At 39.0% G+C, this 25,411-nt stretch overlaps 1 protein-coding gene across 3 annotated transcripts in view; it reads right to left on the bottom strand.

Annotated features, from left to right (window-relative positions):
- Positions 1–216: 216 nt before the first annotated feature.
- Positions 217–25,411, bottom strand: part of VPS41 (VPS41 subunit of HOPS complex) — a 169,802-nt gene continuing 144,607 nt past the window's right edge. For all 3 annotated transcript variants that reach the window (XM_050937689.1, XM_050937690.1, XM_050937688.1), the window contains 6 exons: positions 23,327–23,467; positions 21,499–21,635; positions 6,735–6,834; positions 5,870–5,914; positions 3,404–3,483; positions 217–1,589 (listed from right to left, as the gene is read on the bottom strand). In XM_050937689.1, the coding sequence (XP_050793646.1) occupies positions 1,509–1,589; positions 3,404–3,483; positions 5,870–5,914; positions 6,735–6,834; positions 21,499–21,635; positions 23,327–23,467 (584 nt within the window). In that variant the 3' untranslated portion in view covers positions 217–1,508. The remainder of the gene's footprint in view (positions 1,590–3,403; positions 3,484–5,869; positions 5,915–6,734; positions 6,835–21,498; positions 21,636–23,326; positions 23,468–25,411) is intronic.

Raw genomic sequence — 25,411 nt, forward strand, 5'->3', positions numbered from 1 at the left:
TAAATATGGGAACAAAGGAAATGGACCGAGATTTAAAAGATCTATACAGTTTGCTTGAGAACATGTTCGAAACCTCTATTTCAAAACATACTGCAAAACAATTAGATGGCAATCACTTTGGGTGAAAATCACCACCGAGACCACAGGCCTCAGGGTGACGCCTCATCATAGTGTGATCAATTCCATAGGATCAATTCCATTGTTTACACCTTTGGCTTCTTTGACGATACTAGTTTTAATGCAACACTTACAATTTTATTTCCAATATTAAGTGATATACAGTATTACTATCACCAGAGGTAACAAAGCCCATTAATAATGTACTTGTAAAGCATAAACGGGACAACAAAGAATGAAGCACTGATTTGTTAAATACTCTGGGCCACATCCTCATATGATGTAAATTAGCATTGCTCCATTGATCTCAGTGGAGTGATGCCAATTTACATCAGCTGAGGAGCTGACTCTGTCACTTACGAAGATGAAAGAGTATAGACAAGAGTGATCAGCTGAAGAGCTCATATATACTGCACACATATTTTACATTTTAAGTATACTAGAAAAGTGGCAATAACTCTGAAGAGGTGGTGTCTGTATAATTTTTTCATCTTTTGAAGATTGATTCCCCCTTGGACCTATATGCTGTATGTCAATAATAAAAACAGAGCCTCAGAGAAACAAGAAAAAAATCACTGCATTTTTGTTGGCATCATAAACTATAGTTATTTGACCTTCTCTCTTTTGGTTTATGAAGCTCTTGGAGATATTTTCTTGTAAAGCCCAGATGTTTTTCTATATTTAAGCAACTCAAGAGAGATACTATAGATATAGTTATTAAACAACAGACTAAAGATGCTCACTGGTAACATTTAAAAACTTTCCAGTTAAAAAAAAAAAAAGAAGGATTTGCTTAACATAGTAAATACCTATACAAATGAAAGCACCATGGAGGTCATGTTTGCAAATGACATAAAATAACCAGTTTCTAACGAGATGGGTGAAAATATACAGTTACTGGAACTTATTAATAACTTATTTATTTAGGTATCAATTCAGGAAGGTACTAACTTCCTAACTTTAAGTATTTGAGCAGTCTCACTGAAATCAATGAGAACTACACATACTGACCTTGCATACAAACATCTAACTGTGGTTTCGGATTTGGTTTCAAACTATGGTACACGTATTCTGTAATACAATGTGCCAAGAATAATCTCCAAATTCAATTGTTTCCATTTAGGTTTATATTTTCATTACTTACTGAAGAACAAGGACATGACTGGTGAAATCTGCATTGTGTAATAAAGATATTTCAGATGAATATATATTGTTTTTGCCACTTTTCTTTCTGGAGATATAGAAGGAAATTTCAGTAAACTGGATACTTTTTTAAAATTTGTTTTAAATCACACTCAGAATTATATATAATCTCTTAACAGCATCATCATCAATGGCATTGCTTAGTGCCACAAAATGGTTCTCAGACGTGAGAGAGGATATGGAGCATGCTATTTTTTCATCTCCAAGATCGCACTGCCTGGTCCTCTGTGCTTAGCACTGCATATGTTGCAGAACTGCAATGGGGACATCTGGAAATTTAAAAGAAAGGTACGTTAGTTAGATAGTACTCTGTATTCTGCAACAAAACAATTGTTATATGAAAATTTACCTCAGAATTTGGGAAGGTAAATGTAAGTCACTCCATGAATTCTACAGCTTTCTAGTGAGTGCATAACTCCTGTGCATGTTCGCACATACACATATATATATAGGAAGGCAGTATAACAGAATGTATTATGCATGAAATAATTATGCTTGGAGCCAAGAAGCAGTATATTCCTCCTTGATTTTGCACGTGCTCTAAAAGACACCCTTCAGAACGATGTGTATGTATATAACAAACATATACTGAAGCCAAATTCTGCCCTTATGAGGATTAAATACTTATGCAAACAGCTATGTGCAACAAAGACAGCACAAATTACTTGGCACGCTGTCCTCAGTCTTTTGAAGATCTGTGCTGGTGGATCTGGCTGTGAGTGGATTTCTGAGCCACATTCCCAGATGGTGTGGATTGGCATAGCTTCACTGATTTCAAGGGAGCTAGGCTGATTCACACTAGCTGAGGATCTGGGCCAGAGTCTCTATGTTTTGCTACCCAAATCAAACATTTTTTTTAACTCCTGCTTTTTTACCCTCATCCGTTCCTTACTTTTGCATTATTCTTCCTCCAATATGCCCCACTATGCCTGTATGCATCAAACAGGCTTCCTATAACTATAACCGACATGGCACCAAACAGCAACTGCTCAGCAGAAACACCGAGGACCAACAGCTAAACACAAGAATATTAAGACTCCTACAGTAGCATTTACAATAAAAGTTAACTTTTTAAAACAAATCCCAGTAAATATTATCTAGCCTTCTTTGTCCAGGAACAAAATTTCAGACTGGCTTTTGGCATCCTGGCCTTTTAGCCAAAATTTGACTATTCTTCAGATAATACAATTCACAGTACGGTAATTATTGCTAGTAAATATTGTCTGGTCCAACAACAAATTGCCAACAAATAATTGCTTTTAAGAGAAATATTTAAAAGGCTTTATTATTATGGGAACATGCTAGTAAAATAAAGATCTCTGTGATAAATATTTAAATATACAATTTTTGATGGGCAAATACGGAGATGCCTTGTTTAGTTTGTTACATTTGCTAGAGGGAGTAGTTCTTTAGACAATGAGTTTACAACAAAAGAGACAAGTAAAAAATATCTAAAATTTCAATTGTTATTCCTGTTTTATTAACTTTCTGAGGCTTTTATTTCCAAATCCCTGTCCAATTTATTTATTTATATGTATAAATAAAGTTATTTATTGTGTTTTCACTCTACAGCCAAAACAATTTAATTCAACAGATAAAGATAAAATTCTCAGCAAAAAAGTGAATATAAACAAAGTTATTTAAATATTTATTCACTAAAACATGAAGATGTTTTCCTCTCCAGATCAAATTAGTGAATGTAAGTTTCTTAAGAATTTTTTATGGAAGTTAATTAAATTAAAACATATCTTAGAGAGCTGCTATGGAAAAGTTTAAAAAAAAATCAAACAGCTCTTTCACTAAGTCTCTGAAACACATTTCGTATTCAGATGTGAGAAAAATCAAAATATTTTTCTTGTTTGAGAGCAGCAGTTTTCATTTAAAATGATACATATTTTGGTTTCAGTTGGGTTAACCACCCTAGACACATACTGAGATACAGCCAGAAATAATTGTAATAATCATTTTATAATCCCCGACAAACATGTGCCCTTCTCTGTGGATGGCAAAAGCAAACCATTTGTCCTTTTGTCCTTGATGAAGGTGATCTCTCATACCCACAGAGATTAAGTTGGTTACTTACTGTGCTAGGTATAGGGAGGCACTCTTTGTGAAACATATGCCTGCAATGGAACACTGTCACACTGAAGGATTTGGATGCATCTGGGGGAAGAAAATAAATGCATTATAAGGAGACAGTGAAACAAAGGAGCTGATGGTTATAATAATTTACCTTACCTATGCAAAAGATACTGATAATTCCATTATTTATGCAGAATAGTAGTAACGTCTTACATTTAGGTAGCGTCCTTCAGCTTAATGTATTCCAAAAATTGTTTAGATTATTATAGGTAGCTCAGGTAGTGCCAATAGTTAATACTGCCCAACACTTTCCATCATGAAACACCATTTTTTAGTGCTAATAACTTTGTTAAACTTGATCCATTTGGGCTGAAATTTTCTTTACTGCATGTCTGCCTAAGAATGATTTTTTTTTTTTTTGGTGAGGGGGAGGGAAGGAGGGAATGTCAGCTAAAACAGTTCAACCACTTCTGAGAACAAGGTTATGGAAAATACATTGTTTTGCCCGTGTTAAAAAAAAAAATCTACAACTGTTTGTTGAGAAGCTCTTGCACCTCTGTGATTTGGAGCAAGAACTTTTAATTTGGCAAAGGGCTGCTCTGCAATCAGGGATGTGCCTTTTGATGTCCCCATGAAAATTTGCCCAAGGTATAAGCCTCTGAATAACTCTTATAGTACATATTTTGTCCATAAATACATACAAGAATCACTTCATGAATCATCAATATGCAGTTTTTAATGCATTAAAAATAGGTGGCCAATCATCACTGGAACATCCTCCCCTTCCAGATTTTCTACCACCAGAGGCCTGCGCTAGGCTTGATGTTGGTGGAGGTGAACACAGCAGAACTACATTGTGAATCTAGCCCATGGTCTGACAAAACCATTTCAGTTTTACTTTCTCTTCTACGCCATGTCAACATCAATTTGGCAAATGATGAAAAAAAAACAAAACTGAAATGAAAGTGCTTCCACGAATGCTCTGTGCCACTGCTCAGTAGCTGGTTTTTTCACTAAGAAGAAAGTAATCTTAGTCAAATACTTAGCCATAAGTATTCTCATCTGGAGGGCTCAGGCCAACTTATTCTATTGAATCAAGCTATAACCTTCTCATGCTGAGGAACAAGCAAAAAAACTATACATTTTTTTTTGTGCTATTGCATCTTGCCAAAATATATATCTTTATAAATAATGCTTCGCTGAATTTCTATTTTCAGGGCTAATCTCAGAAAATGTTTTAAAACTGCAATCTGTTATAAGATACAGTAACTCCTCACTTAACGTTGCAGTTATGTTCCTGAAACATGCGACTTTAGGCGAAATGATGTTAAGCAAATCCAATTTCCCCATAAGAATTAATGTAAATGGGGTGGGTCAGGTTCCAGGGAAATTTTTTTTCACAGGACAAAAGACTATATTTTTTATATTTATATATACACACATATTATATACATATATACACACACACACACAGAGTATAAGTTTTAAACAAACAATTTAATACTGTACACAACGATGATGATTGTGAAGCTTGGTTGAGGTGGTGAAATCAAAGGGTGGGATATTTCCCAGGGAATGCCTTACTGCTAAATGATGAACTAGCACTAGCTGAGCCCTCAAGGGTTAACACATTGTTGTTAATGTAGCCTCACACTCTACAAGGCAGCACAAATGGAGGGAGGGGAGACAGCATGGCAGACAGAGACACATAAACTGTGTGTGTGTGTGTGTGTGTGTGTGTGTGTGTGTGTGTGTGTGTGAGAGAGAGAGAGAGAGAGAGATGTGCATTGCTCCTTTAAGTGCACTGACTCCACTCTAAGTACATTGCCTTTTTCAGTACATCAGCAAGTTGAGACAGCAGCTGCTGCCACCAGCAAGCTTCCTCCGTCCTGAGCCCTGTCATGTCCCCCTCTGGAGGAGACGGGGTAAGCACGGGGGGAGGGGGACACCCTGATATTAGTACCCTTCTTTACCCCATTCCCTGGGCACAGCGAGCAGGAGGCTCCCGGGAGCAGCTTCAAGGCAGAGGGCAGGAGCAGCACATGGCAGTGGGGCTGAACTGCTGGCAATTGGTAGCCTGCTGGGTGACAGCTGCACAGGGAACTTAGGGGAGCGGGGAGCTAATAGGGGGCTGCTGGTCCACCCTGATTTCAAGCCCTAACCAGCTTGCTACAATGGGCTGCTCTTTCTGCAAGCAGTGGACAAACAATGTTATAAGGGAGTATTGCACAACTTTAAACCAGCATGTTCCCTAATTCATCAGCAACGTAACAACAAAACAATGTTAACCAGGGCAACTTTAAAAGAGGAGTTACTGTAAGTGAAAATATCTTAGCACTGAGTGAAGCAATATGTTTTCAAATGCTCATATTGTAACAGGTTTATTCCACGAACAATATTTTTTTATTTAGATGTCCTAAAAAAGAATTCTCTCCTCACAGGATCTCTTTCCCTCCAAGCGTCCTACCTGAAGGAAGTATAGGGGAAAGACACGATTCACAGATATTCTCCTCTGTAAGAAAACAAATTTTTAAAAATGAATGACAAAGAACATTATGTTATCATCATGCCTCAAGCAGACATGGCCCTGTCTTTACTATAGAAATTCCAGCATCCAATGCTGCATTTTGAGGAATTATTTATAATGCTCTATGCAGTCTATTAAAAATTTAAGTATGAAATAGAAGCAGCCTTATTGTCACCATGAAAATATGTAGTAAGGTGCTTAAATTCTGTGGAGAATGTACCATTTAAACACCTAGATTGACAGTCAGATCAGAGCTGTAAACTCACAGGAAGAGCTTTGAAAGAGGTTAAAAAAATATATGGCTGTTTTTTCCACGTACAGTATGCTGTGTCAGAAGCTCTGATCCTCTGACTTTACAGATGTCAGGTGTTCTTGTGCTGGAATTATCACTGCATTTCCTTGGAGTTACACAACGGCTGATTTTTTAATCATAGGTGCTTTTGAAATAGTTTTAGGTATCATTAAAAGCTGTATTGTAATTTCTTGTTTAGGTTACATATTCTGATTAACACAATATTTGTGTAGCCAACAGATCCCAGGAGGCAATACTTTTTAGTTTGATCAGAGCAGAGACTACTTGGATCAAGATAAAAGTACTTACACAGGGACCTGTAGTTTCCAGAAGCTAGCAATTCCTCATTAAAGATGAGGGCTAGCAGCATCCCACTCCATTTTCTGTAAATTAGGTCTGAGGCCCAGGCCCTTGGCAGGCTTCCAATATTATCCTTGGTTGGGCACCCATAGTCTAAAAGCAAAGAATACCACTCAACAGTTTTGAAGATTACCGTATTTTGTTTGTACCCACCATCCACACGGACACCTTTCATTTGAGTTCGGTGCATTTTCTTCAATAGCGACAGTGAGTCTGCAACAAGTATCTTCTTGCATCCCTCACGTAGTAAAATCTATCACAAAGTACACAACCAGATAAGATTAAGTCAAGTCAATTACTATACATGCAAATGGAGAAAACTGTACTCAGATCATGTCATACATGATGAGGCCAACTTTAAAAACTTTTCATTTGACTAATAAGAAATGCCACCTCAGTACTTGAAGCATTCTCTGTATCAGTGCTTCGCAGTTCTAAACCTTGGGATTCCCTGTGAAACTAAGGCTTTTTCTACACTTCGAGGGGAGATCGATCTAAGTTACGCAACTTCAGTTATGTGAATAAAGTAGCTGAAGTCGACATACCTAGATCTAGTTACGGCGATCTAGTTACCACACTATGCAATGTTGATTGGAGACGCTCCCCCATTGACTCCCCTTGCGCTTCTCATTCAGGTGGAGTACAGGAGTCGATGGGAGAGCAATCTGTGGTTGATTGCTAGACCTGCTAAATCGACCGCTGATGCACCGATGGCCACATGTCGAACCCCCGGTAAGTGTAGACAAGGCTAAGAAAGGTTCGATTACCTTCTCCCCGAAAATATCTAAGCAAGCAAAATTTGTAACTATAATCAAACCACAAGCAAAGTTCTGAAGTTTCAAAAGACAAACTTAATCAGAAAGGAGGGGAGGGGAGGGGGTCAAAAATTGTAAATACCCACTCAATTCAATATAATGGATGAACTTGCTTATGATAAGGTTCCAATGGAAGAAAATCTAAGGGAAAAAGGAGATCAGGAGAGCTGGCAATTTCTCAAAGGTGCTACAGAACACTATCCCAACATGAAGGAAAAATATGTGGAATACTAAGAGGCCACTGTGGCTGAATCAGGAACTCTTTAATGACCTGAACATCCAAAAGGGATTCTACAAAAAGTGTAAATATGGACAAATTTCTAAGGATGAATATGAAAGAGAAGCACAAACATGCAGGAACAAAATCAGAAAGGCTAAAACCCAGACCTACCAAGGGACATAAAATGTAATAAGAGGTTGTATAAAGACATTAGGAGCAAGAGAAGGACCAATAAAAATGTAGATTGTCTACTTACTATAGATGGAGAACTATTAATAGATGACATCACAAAGGTTGAGGTATTTAATGCCTACTTTGTTTCAGTCTTCACTAAAGATGTAAATTATGACTAGATACTTAACACAATTAATATTAACAAGGGGAAAGGAACATTAGGCAAAAGAGAGAAAGAACAGGTTAAAAATATTTACATAAATTAGATGTATTCAAGTCAGTGAAACCAGATGAAATTCATCCTAAGGTACTTAAGAAACTAGATGAAACAATCTTGGAACCATTAGCAATTATCTTTGAGGCCTCAAGAGGGATGAGTAAGGTGCCAGAGGATTGAAGAGCAAATATAGTACTTATCTTTAAAATGTACCAGTCAGCCTAAGTTCGGTAGCTGGAAAGATATTGGAACAAATTATTAAACAACCAATTTGTAAGCACCTAGAGGATAAGAGCATTATAAGTAATAGTAAACATGGATTTGTCAAGAACAAATCATGCCAATCAACCTAATTTCCTTCTCTGAAAAGGTTACTGGCATAAAGGATAGGGGGAAGTAGTAGAGGTAATACATCTTGGTTTTAGTAAGGCTTCTAACAGTCTCCTATGACATTCTCATAAGCAAACTACACAAATGTGGTCTAGATGAGATTACTATAAAATAGGTGCAAAACACCTTGAAAGACCATACTGAGAGTAGTTATCAACGGTTCACTGTCTAACTGGGGTGATGAATCTAGTGGCATCCTGCAGGGGCTGTCCTGGGTCCAGTACTATTCAATATTTTCATTAATGACTTGGATTACGGAGTAGAGCACATGTTTATAAAATCTATTGATGACTCCAAGCTGGGAAGGGTTGCTAACATTTTGTAAGAGGATTAGAATTCAAAACAACCTTGATAAATTGGAGAATTGGTCTGAAATCAACAAGATGAAATTCAAAACAGACAAGTTAGAAAGGAAAAAAAAATTGCTCAACTACAAAATGAGGAATAACTTGCTTGCTGGGAGTACTGCTGAAAAGGATCTGGGGGTTACAGAGGATGAAAAATACGAGTCAACAATGTGATGCAGTTACAAAAAAGGCTAATTTCATTCTGGGGTGCAGTCACAAGAGTTTTGTATGTAAGATCATGAGGTAGTTGTCCTGATCTGCCTAGTACTCGTGAGGCCTCAGCTGGAGTACTGTGGACAAATTGGAGTGCTTTAGGAAAAATATGGACAAACTGGAGAGATTTCAGAAGAGAGATAACAAAAGGATAAAAGGTTCAGAAAAGCTGACCTATGAGGAAAGGTAAAAAAAAAATGGCCATGTTTAGTCTTGGGAAAAGAAAACTGAGGGAGAACTTAACAACAGTTTTCAAATATGCATAAGGTTGTTATAAAGAGAATGGTGATCAATTGTTCTTCGTGTCCACTGAAGGTAGAACAAGAATAATGGGCTTAATCTGCAGCAAGGGAGATTTGCGTTAGACATTAGGAAAAACTTGATAACTATAAGCAGAGTTACGTACTACAATAGACATTCAGAGTTAGGTTGGGGGTTTTTAAGAACAGGTTAGACAAACACCTTTCAGAGATGGTCTAGGTATACTTCATCCTGCCTAAGTGCAGTGGGGGACGACGCTGGGGGGAGGGCGCTGGACTACATGATCTATTAAGGTCCCTTCCAACCCTACGTTTCTAGGATTCTAGAATCACATTGGTGCCTTCTGGCCTTATAATTTTTAATTTATGAATTCAGCTCATCTAGCTAGCAAGACAGGTTAAGCGAGCCACCCAAGATGAAGGTATCAGCAAGGGGACAACTCATCATTAAGGAAAATTTTCTTCAGCATGTTTGTCCACATGGATTCCCTTCTTGATGCGCATACTTCCCATGAGCACAAGATCAGATTCATTTGATCACCGATGTCAGCTGGAGCCATGACTGCACCTTGCATGTCCTTGCTCCCCACCCTCCTCCAAGGGCATACAGGGCTGAGCAAGGCGATCAACAACCTGGGTGTATTCCTGAATGATTCTGTCCTGTTGATGTAAGACAACAATGCCATTGCTACATCGAATGTGTGAAGTTAGCTTCCCCTGGGGTAGAATGAGGCTTAGGAAAGAAATGGGAGTTGAATGGATTGGTTTATGTGGAACTCTGACACAGCCTTGGGCAGAAACTTGAGGTGATGTCTGAGAGCGACCTTGTCCTTATGAAACTGTATAAGGAGTACCTGTTATCTTCCCTACCCGTCAAGCTGATGTAATAGTTATTAACAACAGCCTTCGTAGACAGGTGGTATAAGGAACAGGTTGCTAAAGGCTCAAAACGAGGATCCATTGCCTTACTAGTACTATACTGAGGTTCTCGAAGAGGGAAGGGCCTCTCACATGGAAGGAAAAACATGAATGATGTCCTTAGGGAATCTAGCCCTGGAAAAAATTAGTATGGCCCTGGATAGGAGGGTGATATGCAGGTATTGCTACTAAATGGACCCTTATGGAGCTGCTGGAAAGCCCAGATTTGTTTCATGGCTAGCAAATAGTCCAATAATTGCTGGAACTGGTTATGTCAAGAGAGAAGGCTGGTATTGAAATGCTGAAATAGAGAACCTCTTCTATTTAGCTTTGTAGGTCAGTCATTGTGGTTCTAATTAACACACACTGGCACAGTGTGCAGAGAAAAGGTGGATGCTGCAGGAGTTCAGTCTCATTTCCACAGGTGGTAAGGAGGATAGTTGAGCCTCCTTGGCCCTTCAGGCACTTGCTGGGGATGGGGAGGGCACAAGGATATCTAAGGTGCAGGCACAGCCCCAGCAGACACAATTGGCCAAAAGAAACCAATCTTGTATGATTGGGGTGCATGTGCTCCAAGAATGGAATCCATATGGACAATCAGTGGAAGAATTTGCACTTCTGCTCTAAATTTGAAGACTCAAGTTAGTATATTACCAAGATGAAGGCTCCTCACTTCCATAAGAAAGAAGAGTTTGCTGAGAAGGGATAATAAATCCCATTGAAAATACTGATGGCTCCATTTCAAATCTGGAAACTCCAGGTATGCTCTGACTCAGACAGCCAACACTTCTCAACCAGGAGCAATCACCCATACCAAATGGAGAGCTGCACATTGTCTACTGCTGGCTCTCTCAGTCCTCTGCCTTTTATAAGTGACAGCAGAAGTTAAACCTTGTCATGGCCCCAAGATCATCCCACAATGTCTTCATGCCCCCAGAAAACAACTAGAAGCTGCATCATGGGGCACCTTTTCAATCACCAAGTAAGATTTTGCTGTCTTCCCATAGAGAGCATAATTCTTTTAAAATACACCACCATAAGAGCTGTAGCCTTCCGCCTAGCTCCCTCGCTCCTCCTACACCTCACTTCTCACCCCCACAAAAAGGGAGATGGGCAGGCATTTTCTTACAGTGCCCCACCATTCCCAATCACTTATATCCTCCTTTCCCAAGTTCCTTGTCTTTCTCCTCCAAGGGGAAACTTCCTTGGCAGTTTAATTCCCTCACCCCAGCCAATTTGTACCTCTACGTAAAAAAAAAACAAAAACAAAAAAAAACCCACCTAAAAATGGAAAGAGAAAAAGGGAACCAATCATGTTACTATGATTCCTTCTACATCCTCCAAGAAAAGACACTTGGGAACACATTACATGTAATAAATGTTTCCAAATATTTATACAGAAGCTTTGGGTACCAAGAAAATTAATAAAAGCTTTAGCTTTCATTTCTTGTTAGTGAAAGTCTTAGTGCTTCACTAACAAGAATTTCTCCAATGCACTTCATTAGATGGACATTATTGTTCAGCACTATTGTAAAATGCAAGCTTGGAATCAATGGTGCTGAATCATGTACAGTATTATTACACAGTCCCTAACGATGCAGAACCAAGGAAAAGGACGTTTAAATTTCCACAACATGAAGCATATTTATGCAAATTTAACAACTCTGAATAAGTCACAAGTTCCCATTTTTCTGGATGGTTTGAAATAATTAATTTTTATGAAACCAGTTTTCAAACAGCACTCTCGGTCACAGTTTTTAGTTTGGTAACAAGAGAATGATTGCACCATTTCTTCTGATTATCTGTACTCTAAGAAAGAACGAATAAACTAATCTGGAACACTCAGCTGTATATCTAATTGAAAGAATATATCATAGCAGAGTGAATTACAGCTAAGTGAAGTTTCCAAAAACTGAAATCGCACACTCTCAGGTGCAAATGAATTATGTAGGACCTCCCAAGAATTAGCTAATTATACATCTGAAATACATTTTATAAATTCATAGACAATAAATCTCTAAACATTTTAAATTGGGCATGCCACTGGGCAACAGTCATATTCTTCAATACTAAATACTTCAAACTATTAAACAGGGCCAGCTCCAGACACTAGCCTACTAAGCACGTGCTTGGGGAGGCACCTTGGGACGAGGCGGTGCTTGAGGTTTGTTTTTGGTTTTTTTGGTTCGGCTGGGCGGTGCTGGGAGGGGGGAAGGGCGGCGCTCGGTGGGCTTCAGCGGTAGGGCGCTCGGGGGGGCGAGGACTCAGGTGGCGCGGGGCTCTCGGGGGCAGGGTGGTGCTCTTTTTTTTTTTTGCTTGGGGCGGCAAAAATGTTAGAGCCGGCCCTGCTATTAAATGATACAACCTCGAAGCACAACGAACCAAATTCAGTTCTACACTGTATAAAAAGTTTAAAATAGTGACCTCAAAATTTTTAATATCTGCTTTATTTCTCAAGAGACATCTGATTCTGATCCTATGGTTTCTCCCCCCTCTTCCTCCAAAAAGGACCACAGTGAAAGACAAATTCCACTTAAACCATAGAGCAGTGGCTTAAATTTTTAAAAATTTCTGGAGGCTTTTTTGACAGAACAGCTGGATGAAACAATTTTGCAGAACAGGAGCGTTCCCCTATTTAAAATGTTGTAAGTCTTCAAGCTACCACATAAGGATTCATCACTTATATTTCAGGTGTGTGAATGACAAAGCCTTAGGAGGTCTAAACTACTATATGTAGTCCATTCTCATTGCCAGAAGCAATTATTGAAAACAGGACTTTAAAGGAGTGTGTTTGCTTATGTAATAGAAATGAGTAAAACAAATTAAATCAGAAGAAAAAAAATCAAACTATTTGGTACCTAAAAATGTAGGCAGTACATAAGTGTTGAGAAAGAAGCTTTAGAATAGATGCAACAGTAGACACATTTATGGCTATGGAAAACTTGTAGAAGACTCACTGTCAGACCTTATTCTGCTAATAATTTAATAAAATAGGCAAGAAAAAAATCACAGTGCAAAGAGGTTCTATGTCAGAGCTCAAAATTCCACTGACACAGATTCAGGGAGTTTAAAGATAAACTTGATAATTTAATAACTACGGTATGTACAGAAAAGAGAAGCAATGGAAAAAATAAATGTTTTTAAAGAATCATTTGCCATTATTAGGACAAAAAGGGCATATAGGTAGGTCCCATTAGACAAGATTGAGCTACATTCATTAACAGTGAAATACGGGGAAAATTTACAAAGAAACCATAAATGCAGCAGGGTCAAATTCTCTTAGAAGACAAAAAAGGATTATTCCTCTGTAGCAAAAACCCCAGGAACTCTTAATTTCTTTTCTAGAAAAGGATGAGATTATTAAAAAGGAAAAAAAAATCAGGAGAATGAAACAAGAAGAAAAATGTGAAACTGATACAGTACTTTTCACTTTATTTAATAAATAATCTCATGAACCAAGCCCTTTGAAAGTAATGAAAATTTCATCCTCTGTTTCGGTCACATTACACTGCATTAAGGCAGACACTATCAGATAATTTGATTACCAGCCACACTGACTTCCATTTAATTGATAAAGGTCTGATTCAGCAAAATAAAGATATCCTCAAGTCCATCCCTGTTTAGGAAAGCATTTAAGTATGTGCTTAAATTTAAGGGCATGATTAAATGCTATGAAAATCAATAAGCACATGCTTAAATTATTTCCTGAATTGGGGCCTAAATGAGTTTAAATCTCTGAATGAAATCATGGAGGAAAGAAGACCTGTCACAACAAAATACACAACATGTAGATACGTTATCAATAGACACAGGTAGGCTGCACAAGTTGTGATATGCCCTCTAGCGGTCACTCTAAGAATCAGCATCTTATTTATACTGTATTTAGGACAAAATAAGAATGAGGTGGATGGAAATAAACAGAAAATATCCAAAGTAATTTTTCCAGATGGATTTTTAATCAGTATTCAACCAGTCATGATAGAGAACTTAGGTTCAGTCAACAGAGATAAGAAAAAAAGGTCATAGTACCTGAGTAGTCAGAGTTATTAAAAATACTAAATAAAAAAAAAAGTGGTTATATTTATATTTGAAACCATTTAAAAGTGGTTTATATTTGATATAAACAAAACAAGATCTTAGAGTAAGGGATGTCTTCTGCACTATTCTTCTGATACTTGTAGCAAAACAAAGGGAATATGAATTAAAATTATTTTTAAAATCAGATATATGCCATCTTAAATTTATCACAATGAGGCATATGCAACATTTGCTAACTTCTGTGATTAATGTAAACTAAATTCCGCATTAGTACATCCTGGAAGCTGAAGAAACTCCTTTTTTATCAATGTGGAAAAAGAGATGTTTAAACTGTGCAACAAGTCACTGAATAAGAAGAATATTTTTACTGGTCCTTTCTACATCAGAACACTGTACATTCTAAAAGATAGGTCCACAAAATTCGTGTCAAAATTTCCATATATGAGTGTTTAAAGTTATGCACATAAATTATATTTAGGCACTTGTAACTTCCACCATCATTTCTAGTAGGGAAGAAACAGACCGAAGTTTGAGAATTTTGGGTCAAGAGACTTTGCTACAGGTGCAGAGCTAAGGTTATTTGGACTCCTCCGCTGTGCAGGTCCATAGTTTCAAATGTTTGAAATTCTTCAAAGAGTAACCTTAAACTTGAAGTTTTAAACAGAGGATTTTTAATAACAAAAATGTTCTTGTACTTTTAGAATACTTGCACGCTCTCCAGGTTAACCAAGTGTAGGTCTGGGAATTTACACTGTACACAAGATTTTAACCACAATAAAATACTTTATTCAAAAGAAAAATACTTGACATTGGTATTCTAACAGAATGTAAGGCTTGCTGCAATATAATAAATGACAGTGGGTTGACTGGCAGGGAAATCCTCTATGATACAAGTTAAAGTGTAAATTAGTTATCAAAGACATGCTATCAAAATTATTCTACATACAGTGTTTAAAATTAAAGATTGTTTTTGGCTATTTGTTTCCCAAAAAGGACTGAATGTTTTAAAACAGCTGAAAACAAACCAGGAATTACAAATAGTAAATTATTGCTTTATTATCAGAATTTCAATGTAACCTCATGCAATTTGGTATGCCTGCCAGAGTTCTGATTGTGATTTAATTATATTTCAAATGCTGGCGGCAGAATAGCAATTTATTCTCTGTTAGATAAACCTCCGCTCGCAGGCCTGTCACTTTTGATGCATGAGTGGACACTTAATAGAATGCACAATTTTATGGCTATATAAATTAAAATGCAGTTGCCAGTAGCCAAATTGATTTATGATTTAATATTCATCTCAGTGAAGAGTTAGATTTAAAGAGTTAGATATAAAATACAAGAACTTTCAAGTTGTGGCTTTAGCCTACATTTTATTCAATTTAATACTTCTGGAAGAACCTGAAGAGCAGCTCTGTGTAAGCTAGAAAGCTCATCTCTCTCACCAACAGAAGTTGGTCCAATAAAAGATATTATCTCACTTACCTTGTCTCTCTAAAGTACTAACTAGCAGATAAATACAAGTTTTAACATATCTGACTGAGTTTATTACATAATAAGGCATAAAGACGGATAATATAGGATTGAACACTTCTGGTAGTGGTGATCATGAGGTAGGAAAGTGTCATTTAAATCTCTAAAGCTAGGGCTAACTAAATAAATAAATCCCACTTTAAGTTATCACTAGTTCATCTTCATCCATGATACCAACAGTGTGAGTGGCCACTGACCTTTTCAGTACACATCATGTAGGGCTGCTCAGGGTAGATGCACCATCACTGTCCTTAAAGTACAAAGGACATCTGTGACTTGTTTATAACAATGCACACATCACTCCCATGGGTGGCACTAACTAGTGGTAAGAAGAGTGGGAAAATCTGGGAGGAATGTCTTATCAGACAAGGCTTCACTGTAGCTGAAGCAAACATCCTCTCTCTCGGGCTGGATGGGGAGAAAGGGGAGAGAAGTCAGCATTATTCCTCCCTTTCTGGAGGTGAGGGAGACTGTCCTTCCCACTGTTAGATGACTGGCTAAGATAGACAGAATGGAAGGATGACAGAGATTGTGTCATACTGAAATGAAGTGGCATTGGGCAGAAAGAGACAGGTGTGTTGACGGAGAAGGAAAGGTAAAACTGGAGTTAGGAGATACAAAATATGGCTAAGGAAGAGAAATTGGCAGAGATTTTGAAAATACTAGGGGACAGGGAATCGAATTGGGGAATGAGGATTTTAAGGAACCTCAAAGTCAGCACCTCAACAAAGACAAATTAATTTTTTTTTTTTTTTGGCACTCAGGTTAATAGAGTCCCATTACCATCATAAAAATGCTAAAAGATGCAAAGGATTATTAGCTTATCTGTACAAAGCAGCTCAAATTAACCTATCCTCACTTTTTCCAGTACCATACATACTGCAGTCCAGAAGAGGATTTTTCAGCTTCAACACTTGAAAAAAATATTTATGTTCATGATAAAAACAAAGAACTTAATTATGGATATGGTGCTCAGATATTACTTCTTGCCACATCTTTTAGCACGTGTGCGCACACACACACGCCACACAGACACACCTTAGTTATCCATGAATAAGACTACCAAAAAATTACTATTCATTCTATCACCAAATAATGGTGTGGTATAAAGATGCTTGCCCTCATAGTTGTGTTCCTGACTGCCACACAGTGAACGGCATGGCATTCAACTTATCTATCTCATCATATAAGGATGAAGGGCTGAGTTGATCATGTTGAGATATGAACCGGTGTTTCCAAACAGACAAAGCTGGTCAAATCTGATGCTTAGCACTTATCATAACAAATCCCAAATATGTGTGGCCTCTGTACTAACTGAGTAGTGCCTGGACCAATCTCTGGCAAGGTTCTTCAGGTGAGCTGATTTATATTCCATTTATGTCCATCACTGACAATCTTATTGTGCCACTGATGCTTTTGGTGCTCGGGGCTCACCAGCTGCATAGCGGCATTCCTTGGTACACAGACTTTAGAATTCATTAGTATTCCATTCATATAATATGTCCATAACAAGAAAGTGCTGATGGAAGCAATTCCTGGGTTTGGCTTTGGATATGGGCACTTCCTTATCTTGTCCTGCCACTTCATATGGGGCAGCTGACTAACACAACAAGAACAAATGTCAATATGGTGTTCTTGAGCCTTGATCAGTGCCCGCATCTCACTTCCACACCACAGAGTTGTTCTATAGGATCTGCAGTTTTGGAACAAGTGATGTCACAACGTTCCTCACACAGGTTGCTGAAGGGCCTGAAACATGGTAGCAGTTGCTGCTATATGAGGTCTATGAGCATAAACATCTTTTGAGCATCCTCCAGCACTGTCTAGAATACTGCCCTAATATTTAACAGCTGACAGCTGCTTGATTTCCTACCCAGATAGGTTAATATTAGTTGTAATCTGGAGGCTAAATTTGGTGATAATGGCTAGAAATTTAGTTTTATCTGGACTAATAACCAGACCTATGCATGTTGCTTCTTACCTGACTGGATCAGCCATCAGTTGTGGCAATTCACCAGTCTGAGCCAATGGTGTATTCAAGATCCCAAAGCAGAATGGGTGTCCAGTTCAATGTCACCAACAGCTGCCTCCTCAAGATTATGCATCAACCAATCAATGCCGATACCAAACAATGGTGACAAAATATAGCCTTGCCAACCTCTTGTGGAAACAGGCAGTCATGCCATGTATCTGCCACTGACTCGAACACAGCTTCCTGTTCCACTGTAGAGCTCTTCTATTAGTGACACGCTCTTCCCAGAGATGCTGAGATGTCTCTTGAAATCCCACAAGCTTGCTCAATGCACTGAAACAAAGGCCTGAAGGAAGTCTATATAAATAGCATTGTGCATGACTTATTAAATGCAGCTATCTTCTCAAAATGATGTTTCAAGGTAACAATCTGGTTGACAGTGGAACAACCAGACCTACAGCCACACTGAGTATCCTGGACTTTGCCACCAAGTGCATTGTTGATTCAATACATTAACATGGAAGTGAAGACTCTCCCTAGAACGGACAACAGCGTAACACTTCTATAGCTGCTACTTTCAGCCTCATCACCCTTTTTGAACAGAGGTAGAATAACCCTCCTTCTTCCAGTCACTGGGGATGATACTAATATGCCTGGGAGAGCCTTTGCAGTTACAGCACAGGAATACTGTCACCGGTCTTCAGATACTTAGGAGTAATGCTACAAACCCTTGGTGTCTTCCCAGACTTCAATTCATGGACTGCGATCTAGATCTCCTTTTGGTTGAAGTAGGTGGCTCTGTGGAACTTCCTGCCCTAAAAGTGGAAGAGGGACTGCAAGTGGCGGACATCTTCCAATTGAGGAAACTGATCCATCAGACTCTGGACAATGCTGCCACTCTGATTCATTTTACTGAACAAGTTGGTGCCACCTTTCCTGGCAGACATTGTAAAGTTGAATGCAGGCTGAGGAGATAGTGACTGTCAGTAGCCTGTTCTAAAATGGCTGAAATGTGAGTCGACCATCACAATTCTTTATCTTTTGTACACGATTTGTTGACTTTCTGAAGTCGAACCCATTCAGCCTTAGCTTTTACGCTCGACAAATGTCTTTGAACACCCAGATTGGAGCTTTGCTTTTTCTTTAGCTCCAGCTGGTGTGTACATCTCCTCACTGTTCCATGGATGATGTTTGTAGGGCTGAAGCCCTAGCACTGAGCTTGCAGTGGCCACTAGTGATGACCTGAAACATCGCCTTTCCTCATCAGATGACAGCATGAGAGACTTAAATCTCTTATGCTTCAGGCAGTTCACAACAGAAAGCCATCAGATAGCTTGGTTGCCATAAGAGCTTTTGGTTGAATGGGGCCAATTTTGGCCCTCTAACTGGTCATCTTCAAAGTTGGAGATGCACTTTTTGTCAGCAGAAGATGATGGATTAGAACACCTGACTATCTCCTAATTTCAAAAGATTGTGTGGGTTTGTACCAGAGCTGGTAAGGAAATCTAAAAGAATGAAGATTGACATTTTATGCTTACAACTCAACACATACACTCCCACAAGTGCAGGAAATTCACTCATTACTCACTCATTTTTTATGTCAAGAGTCATGGGGGATAGAAAATAAGGGGGCCATTTAGTTAATACCATACAGATAAATACTATAGGAGTATGACAGTTTTTCCTTTTTGGAATCAAAAGAAGGTTTTGCCAAAGCCGGCATGGTCTCTAGGGTACCAGTGTGGAAGTCAGGAGAATGGGTTCTGTTCTCAGCTATGCCACTTCTTGTGCGGCCTTTGAATGAGGTATTTCATCTCTGTTCTCTGTTTCCCAATTTGGAAAATGAGATATAATTGTGAGTAAACATCATTAACATGCTTTTAGATAAAAGGATGAAAAATGTCAAAGACCTGAGCATTTTTATTAATAATAAGGTATGGCAAACAGATAATTTGGTTTGCTACACAAATCTGAAGAGTCAAATATATGAGGCAAGATCCTCAGCTGTATAAATCAGCATAGTTTAACTGAAGCCCATGGAGATACATTTTCCATTGCTATAAACTGAAGTGACACATGGAATCCAGACCTTGTTTGCAAAGGTGCATTTTACACCATCAATGTAAGTCTTTTAGCAGCAGTCTTATTTCAAGCAGTAACTTATAGAGTAAGGAGTATTAGTCTCTGTATTGTTGTTATATTATTTTCTATACAGCTGTAATAGCACACGAAGTATAAATTTAATTAAGTCCCCCTAACCTCTATTAGCTCTATGTCACAGAGATCCTCAATCTTTTTCTTCCAGAGGCCTCCACAACATGATATAAAAAACTCCATGGTCCACCTGTGCCACAATAACTGGTTTTCCGCATATAAAACCAGGGCCTGTGTTACGGGCAGCAAGCAGGGCAATTTCCTGGGGCCCCATGCCACAGGGGCTCCTGAGAAGCAACACTGCTCAGGCTTCGGCCTCAGCTGCAGGTGGCAGGGGTCAGGGCCCTGGGCTTCAGCCTCATGCAGTGGGGCTTTCGCTTTCTACCCTGGGTCCCAGTGAGTGTAATGCCAGCCCTGCTTGGTGGGCCCCCTAAAACCTGCTCATAGCCCCCTGGGGGCCCTAGACATCTGGTTGAGAGCCACTGCTCTATGAGATATATATATTTTAATCCTAGAACTATCTGGATCTATTAAAAATGAAATCACTTAAAAACCACAAAGCGTTTCAAGGCTAATAACATTTATCCTAAAAGAATTTATTTAAAAGCTATTTGAAGACAAAAATGAAAACAGTAAATTTCTTTTTAAAAATGTACCCAACATTTATAGCATATTAAATTAGCTTTTATTTAAGCCGCTTAACATGCCAGGTATGTTATGTAAACTGCATCTCTAGTGTTATTTATGGTACAGGTCAGGCCATCATAGTCCAGTGTGACTTGAACAGAACGCTGTAACAACAGAATCAGCGGTGCAGGGTAGCAGAGAGTCATATCAGCAGTGAAGAGGTTACTACATGAATGTTGCATCTAGTGTAGTATTTAGAAGCTATTTACTTTAAAAGCAATTATATCCGATGAAATCAGTGCAAATCACTACAGATCATAAGTGACTATGTACCGCATATACTCGTTCATTAGCCCGTTCGTTTATAAGCCGACCCCCACAAAACGGATAGGTAAAAATAGCAAAAACTGTATGACCCTTTCATAAGCCAACCCTATATTTCAGGGGTTGGAAAACTTTGGCTCCCAGCCCGTCAGGGTAAGCTGCTGGCGGGTTGGGATGTTTTATTTACCTGGAGTGTTCACAAACCCCTCAGCTCCCAGTGGCCATGGTTTGCCGTTCCCAGCCAATGGGAGCTGCGGAAAGTAGTGCTACTTCCCGCAGCTCCGACTGGATGGGAACAGCGAACCATGGCCACAGGGAGTCAAGGGGTAACAGGGGTAATGACAGTGGAGGCATGGCTGAACCATGCAGAGTACATGGAAATCCACTGGAACCAGTGGGTTTCTACTGGGCATGCCTCTTTTCCTGCTACCAGTGTGACTGTGGCTATGTTGCTATTTATACTCACGCTAGCTCAGTGTCAGCTAGCACAAGTATGTGGACATGAGCAGGAGAATCACACCCTTAGCTCATAGTGTAGACATAGCCTGAGTCAAAATAATGCAGTGCCACAACCCAAGCATCTCAATCTAAGATGTCATGATTGTCTAATTTAGTCTGTGGCCATATCCGGCTGGACAGCGACAAAGTGGTTTTTCAGTTCCTTTGAAGCAGAATACCACAGTAGAGATAAAGAGAGCACGTGAGCTGCATTTACCTGCAAATTGTAATCCTGGAGAATTTTCACCAGTGAATCTCTCAGATTAGGAATCTCCATGCCTTCCTTAATGCGGTGAATCAGAAGAATGGGGTCAACGTGGGTACCAATGTTGTTTAACAAGCCAGTAATAAAAGCTGTAAAAAAAAGATGTAAAAAAATTGTAAGATAAAGCCCCACTAAAATGCCCAATACTAGAGTGCTGTGATAACAGCCAATAGCCTTCTGCTGATTTTATGACAGCTCTTTCCTTAAAAGGCAATGTTAAGTCACATTCATATTTCTTTCACACATCTCTCGAGTCAGGCAAGAGGACATACTGTGATTGGCAGACTAACACAAAAGTCTTTGAGCCTCTGAAAAGGAAACCCAGAGTATTTAATTGGCCAAGTCTTCAAAAGACAACAAAAATAACACGCAAATTTGAAATTACAGTGTGCCCATAGCTGAATGTTTTTGGGCACCTGAACACACTGAACCAGAAAGTTAATTTCAATGCATGATTACTTTGGAAACATAGGATAAAGAATTAAATATTTTTCAAGCACTTCTCTGAACCTTTTCCCCACAGGTGTGAAATGCTGTTTCATGCAGTGCTGAGGAGGGCCTTTTGCTCCACCCCCTTTGCTTTTTGGCCAATCAGCTGCCCAGATGGAGCTCTGGGAAGAAGAGCAACTCAAGTTCTAGCATCTTCCCTCTGCCCAGGAATTGTGCAGGTCCACCTGAGCGGCTGCGTACACAGGCAAAGGAGGCTGGTAAAATTCCCAAGGTGATGTGGGTTTTTTCTTCCACTTGCTCAGGTGTTTAACTCCTGAACATTTCATCTTTCAAAACCTTCACTCCTCAGTAATTAGTAACATGCTTGATGATGGTTTTCTGCCCATCAAGTATCGGACTTGAGAACACAAAACTCACCTCTTGCAGGTTAAGAAATGGTAACGATTTCTGGTTACCTGGTACTGGTCTGAATTAGTGGCCAAGTGGTGAAAAGCTCTGTATCCCAACAGTAATCTTATGAGACATTCATTGCCTGGGAAAAGGGTGCCTAAATAAGATAGTTTTATAGCCTTGGCTTTAGAAATTCCAAAAGAAGACACACTCATATATTGTAGATAGCTTTAAAGATTCCCCAAGTGATTTAAATTCCCAATGATATGTTCTCTCCTGAATAAGCACTCTAATAAAAAATGATATTGTGTTGACATTCTGTCAGTAATCTCGCTGAGCTGTAAACCCAGAGCAGATGCTCAAGACAGGGCAAATGGGAACCCCTTCACAAAATAATATTAAAAGATCTTTTGTTTTCACCAGACAAAGTAAAGAATTCAACATATTTAATCTGGTGAAAGAGCAGAAAGATCTAGGCTGATCTTTATTTTCAGAAATTTGCAAACTGACACACACACTATATGAAAACTTACAAAACAGCTCAACCTTTCTGTCAATGTAGCCTGAAGACCAACTTTTCAGGAGGTATAAAAATATACCCTCACTTCAGACCAACTTAAAAGAAATAAAATATTTCATGAATTTCTGTAGGTAATAATACACTTACTAAAAGTTGTAGGATGACATCATATGCTTAAATGCTTGCTCTTTCTCACCTCTAGATACTGCAATACTAGAGGATTTTTTCCTCAGGATGCCAATATTAAAAATGATTACATTGCAATACAACCTCTTGCCCTAGGTAACCTGGCATGGCTCCAGAAAGAATTAGAACATATTCTTTTTGCCATGCACAGGGATAATTCAATTCCCCTTGTCCCAAGCTTACTGCATTTCACCAAACATACATACAAAGCTGCCTGTAGCTTATTCTGCTTACGTGGTTTGTCGATAGAATATAAAATGAGGTCTTCCCATAGTTCTCCATCATCTTGCTCCTTGGCAAATTCAATAGCCTTATCTACATCATACAATTCTTCCATTATCATCTTCAATGCACTACGGCTATTCCCCATTCTGCCTAGAAGAAGAAAGGAATACGGGAATTATAAAAACCACAGAAGAAAAACGTGCAGAAAGCACCCTGTGATAGACATCTGTACAATTTATACTGTTCCTGGTTCACGAATAAGAGGGTGAAGTCTTAGACCCCAATGCAGCCAAGCACTTAAGCACAGGCTCATTTTAACCACATACTCAAATCCCTCATTATTCAACAATGTATTTAAGCATGCACTTAATTAAAGCTTCTGCTCAAGTCCCATTATAGTAAATAGGATTGTAACACATTTTAGTGCTTTGATGAATCTGGGCCTTAAAATTTTGTTATAACTACACAGAGGTGGGTTAAGCAAAGTGATGTTAATTCTCTCTCTCCTGCACTGCAGGTACATCTGAGGCAGAATAAGTCTAATTTTATTATATACATATATACACACATACACATACACGTTCTCTCTTTAAATGGACCTCATCTTCCAAAGATGCTGAACATTCATAGCTGCAATGACTATAAAATACTTGGATTACAGTGCACTGAACCATCTCTTGTATTGAGTAAACCTATTAGTTCTTTTCTGAAAGCAAGAGTTGCTCTGCACTTCCAACATACATACAGAACATTTTTCATAGTAAATGAGACCCATTAGGTAAATTTTCTGTTCTATTGTCAGTTCTGCCCGCCACAGTTTTAATACACACAGACTCCACGGCTGTATGTTACAATTCCTCTCATCCTGAAGAGGGTTCCCCACCCTGCTGAGAGAATTACATTACACGATAGAGTATTTAAAAATATATATAAACAAAACAAAAGTCCAGTTTTCTTGCAGGATAGGTGGAATTTGAAGTTCGAAGACTTTAAGCAAAATTGGAATGAGCTTGGCGGAAGGGGCACAGCTGGGGTCGGGGGGAGGTCGCTGCCAGCTTCAACCCCGCTCTGCTCCCAGCTGAGGCTCACAGACCCCCAGAGAGCCACAGACCCACAGTTGAGAACCACTGCTCTATCATATCCCCCCTTAGTCGTCTCTTTTTGAAGATGAACAGTCCCAGTCTTTTTACTCTATCCTCATATGGAGGCTGCTCCATACCCCTAACTTTAATGTATCTATTTTGATATGGGGTGACAAGAACTGCACATAGTTTTCATGATGTGGGTTTACCAGGGATTTATATAGTGGTATTATGATATTTTCTGTCTTATCTATCCCTTCCTAATGGCTCCTAACATTCTGTTAGCTTTAACTGCCACTGGACCTTGAACGGATGTTTTCAGAGAACTATCCATGATGACTCGAAAGGTATGTCTACACTACCCACCGGATCGACGGCAGCGATCGATCCAGTGGGGATCGATTTATCGCATCTAGTCTAGATGCGATAAATTGACCCCCCAAGCGCTCTCCTGTTGGCTCCTGTACTCCAGCGCCGAGAGAGATGCAGGCAGACTCAACGGAGGAGCGGCAGCAGTCGATTCACTGCGGTGAAGACACCATGTTAAGTTGATCTAAGTACGTCGATTTCAGCTATGTTATTCACATAACTGAAGTTGTGTAACTTAGATCTATCCCCCCAGTGTAGATGTCTTTCTTGAATGGTAACAGCTAACTTAGACCCCATCTTTTTGTTAATATAGTTGAGATTATATTTGTGCATTACTTTGCACTTATCAACACTGAATTTCATCTGCCACTTTGTTGACCAGTCACCTAGTTTTGTTGGATTCCTTTGTAACTCTTCACAGTCTGCTTTGGTATTATCTTGTAAGTTTCAGAGGGGTAGCCATGTTAGTCTGGATCTGTAAAAGCAGCAAAGAATCCTGTGGCACCTTATAGACTAACAGACGTTTTGGAGCATGAGCTTTCGTGGGTGAATACCCACTTCTTCAGATGCATGTAAGTTTTATCATCTGCAAACTTTGCCATCTTACTGTTCACCCTGTTTTCCAAATCATTTATGAATTTAC

This window comes from Gopherus flavomarginatus, chromosome 2 (assembly GCF_025201925.1).
Source record: "Gopherus flavomarginatus isolate rGopFla2 chromosome 2, rGopFla2.mat.asm, whole genome shotgun sequence".
Lineage (NCBI taxonomy): Eukaryota > Metazoa > Chordata > Testudines > Testudinidae > Gopherus > Gopherus flavomarginatus.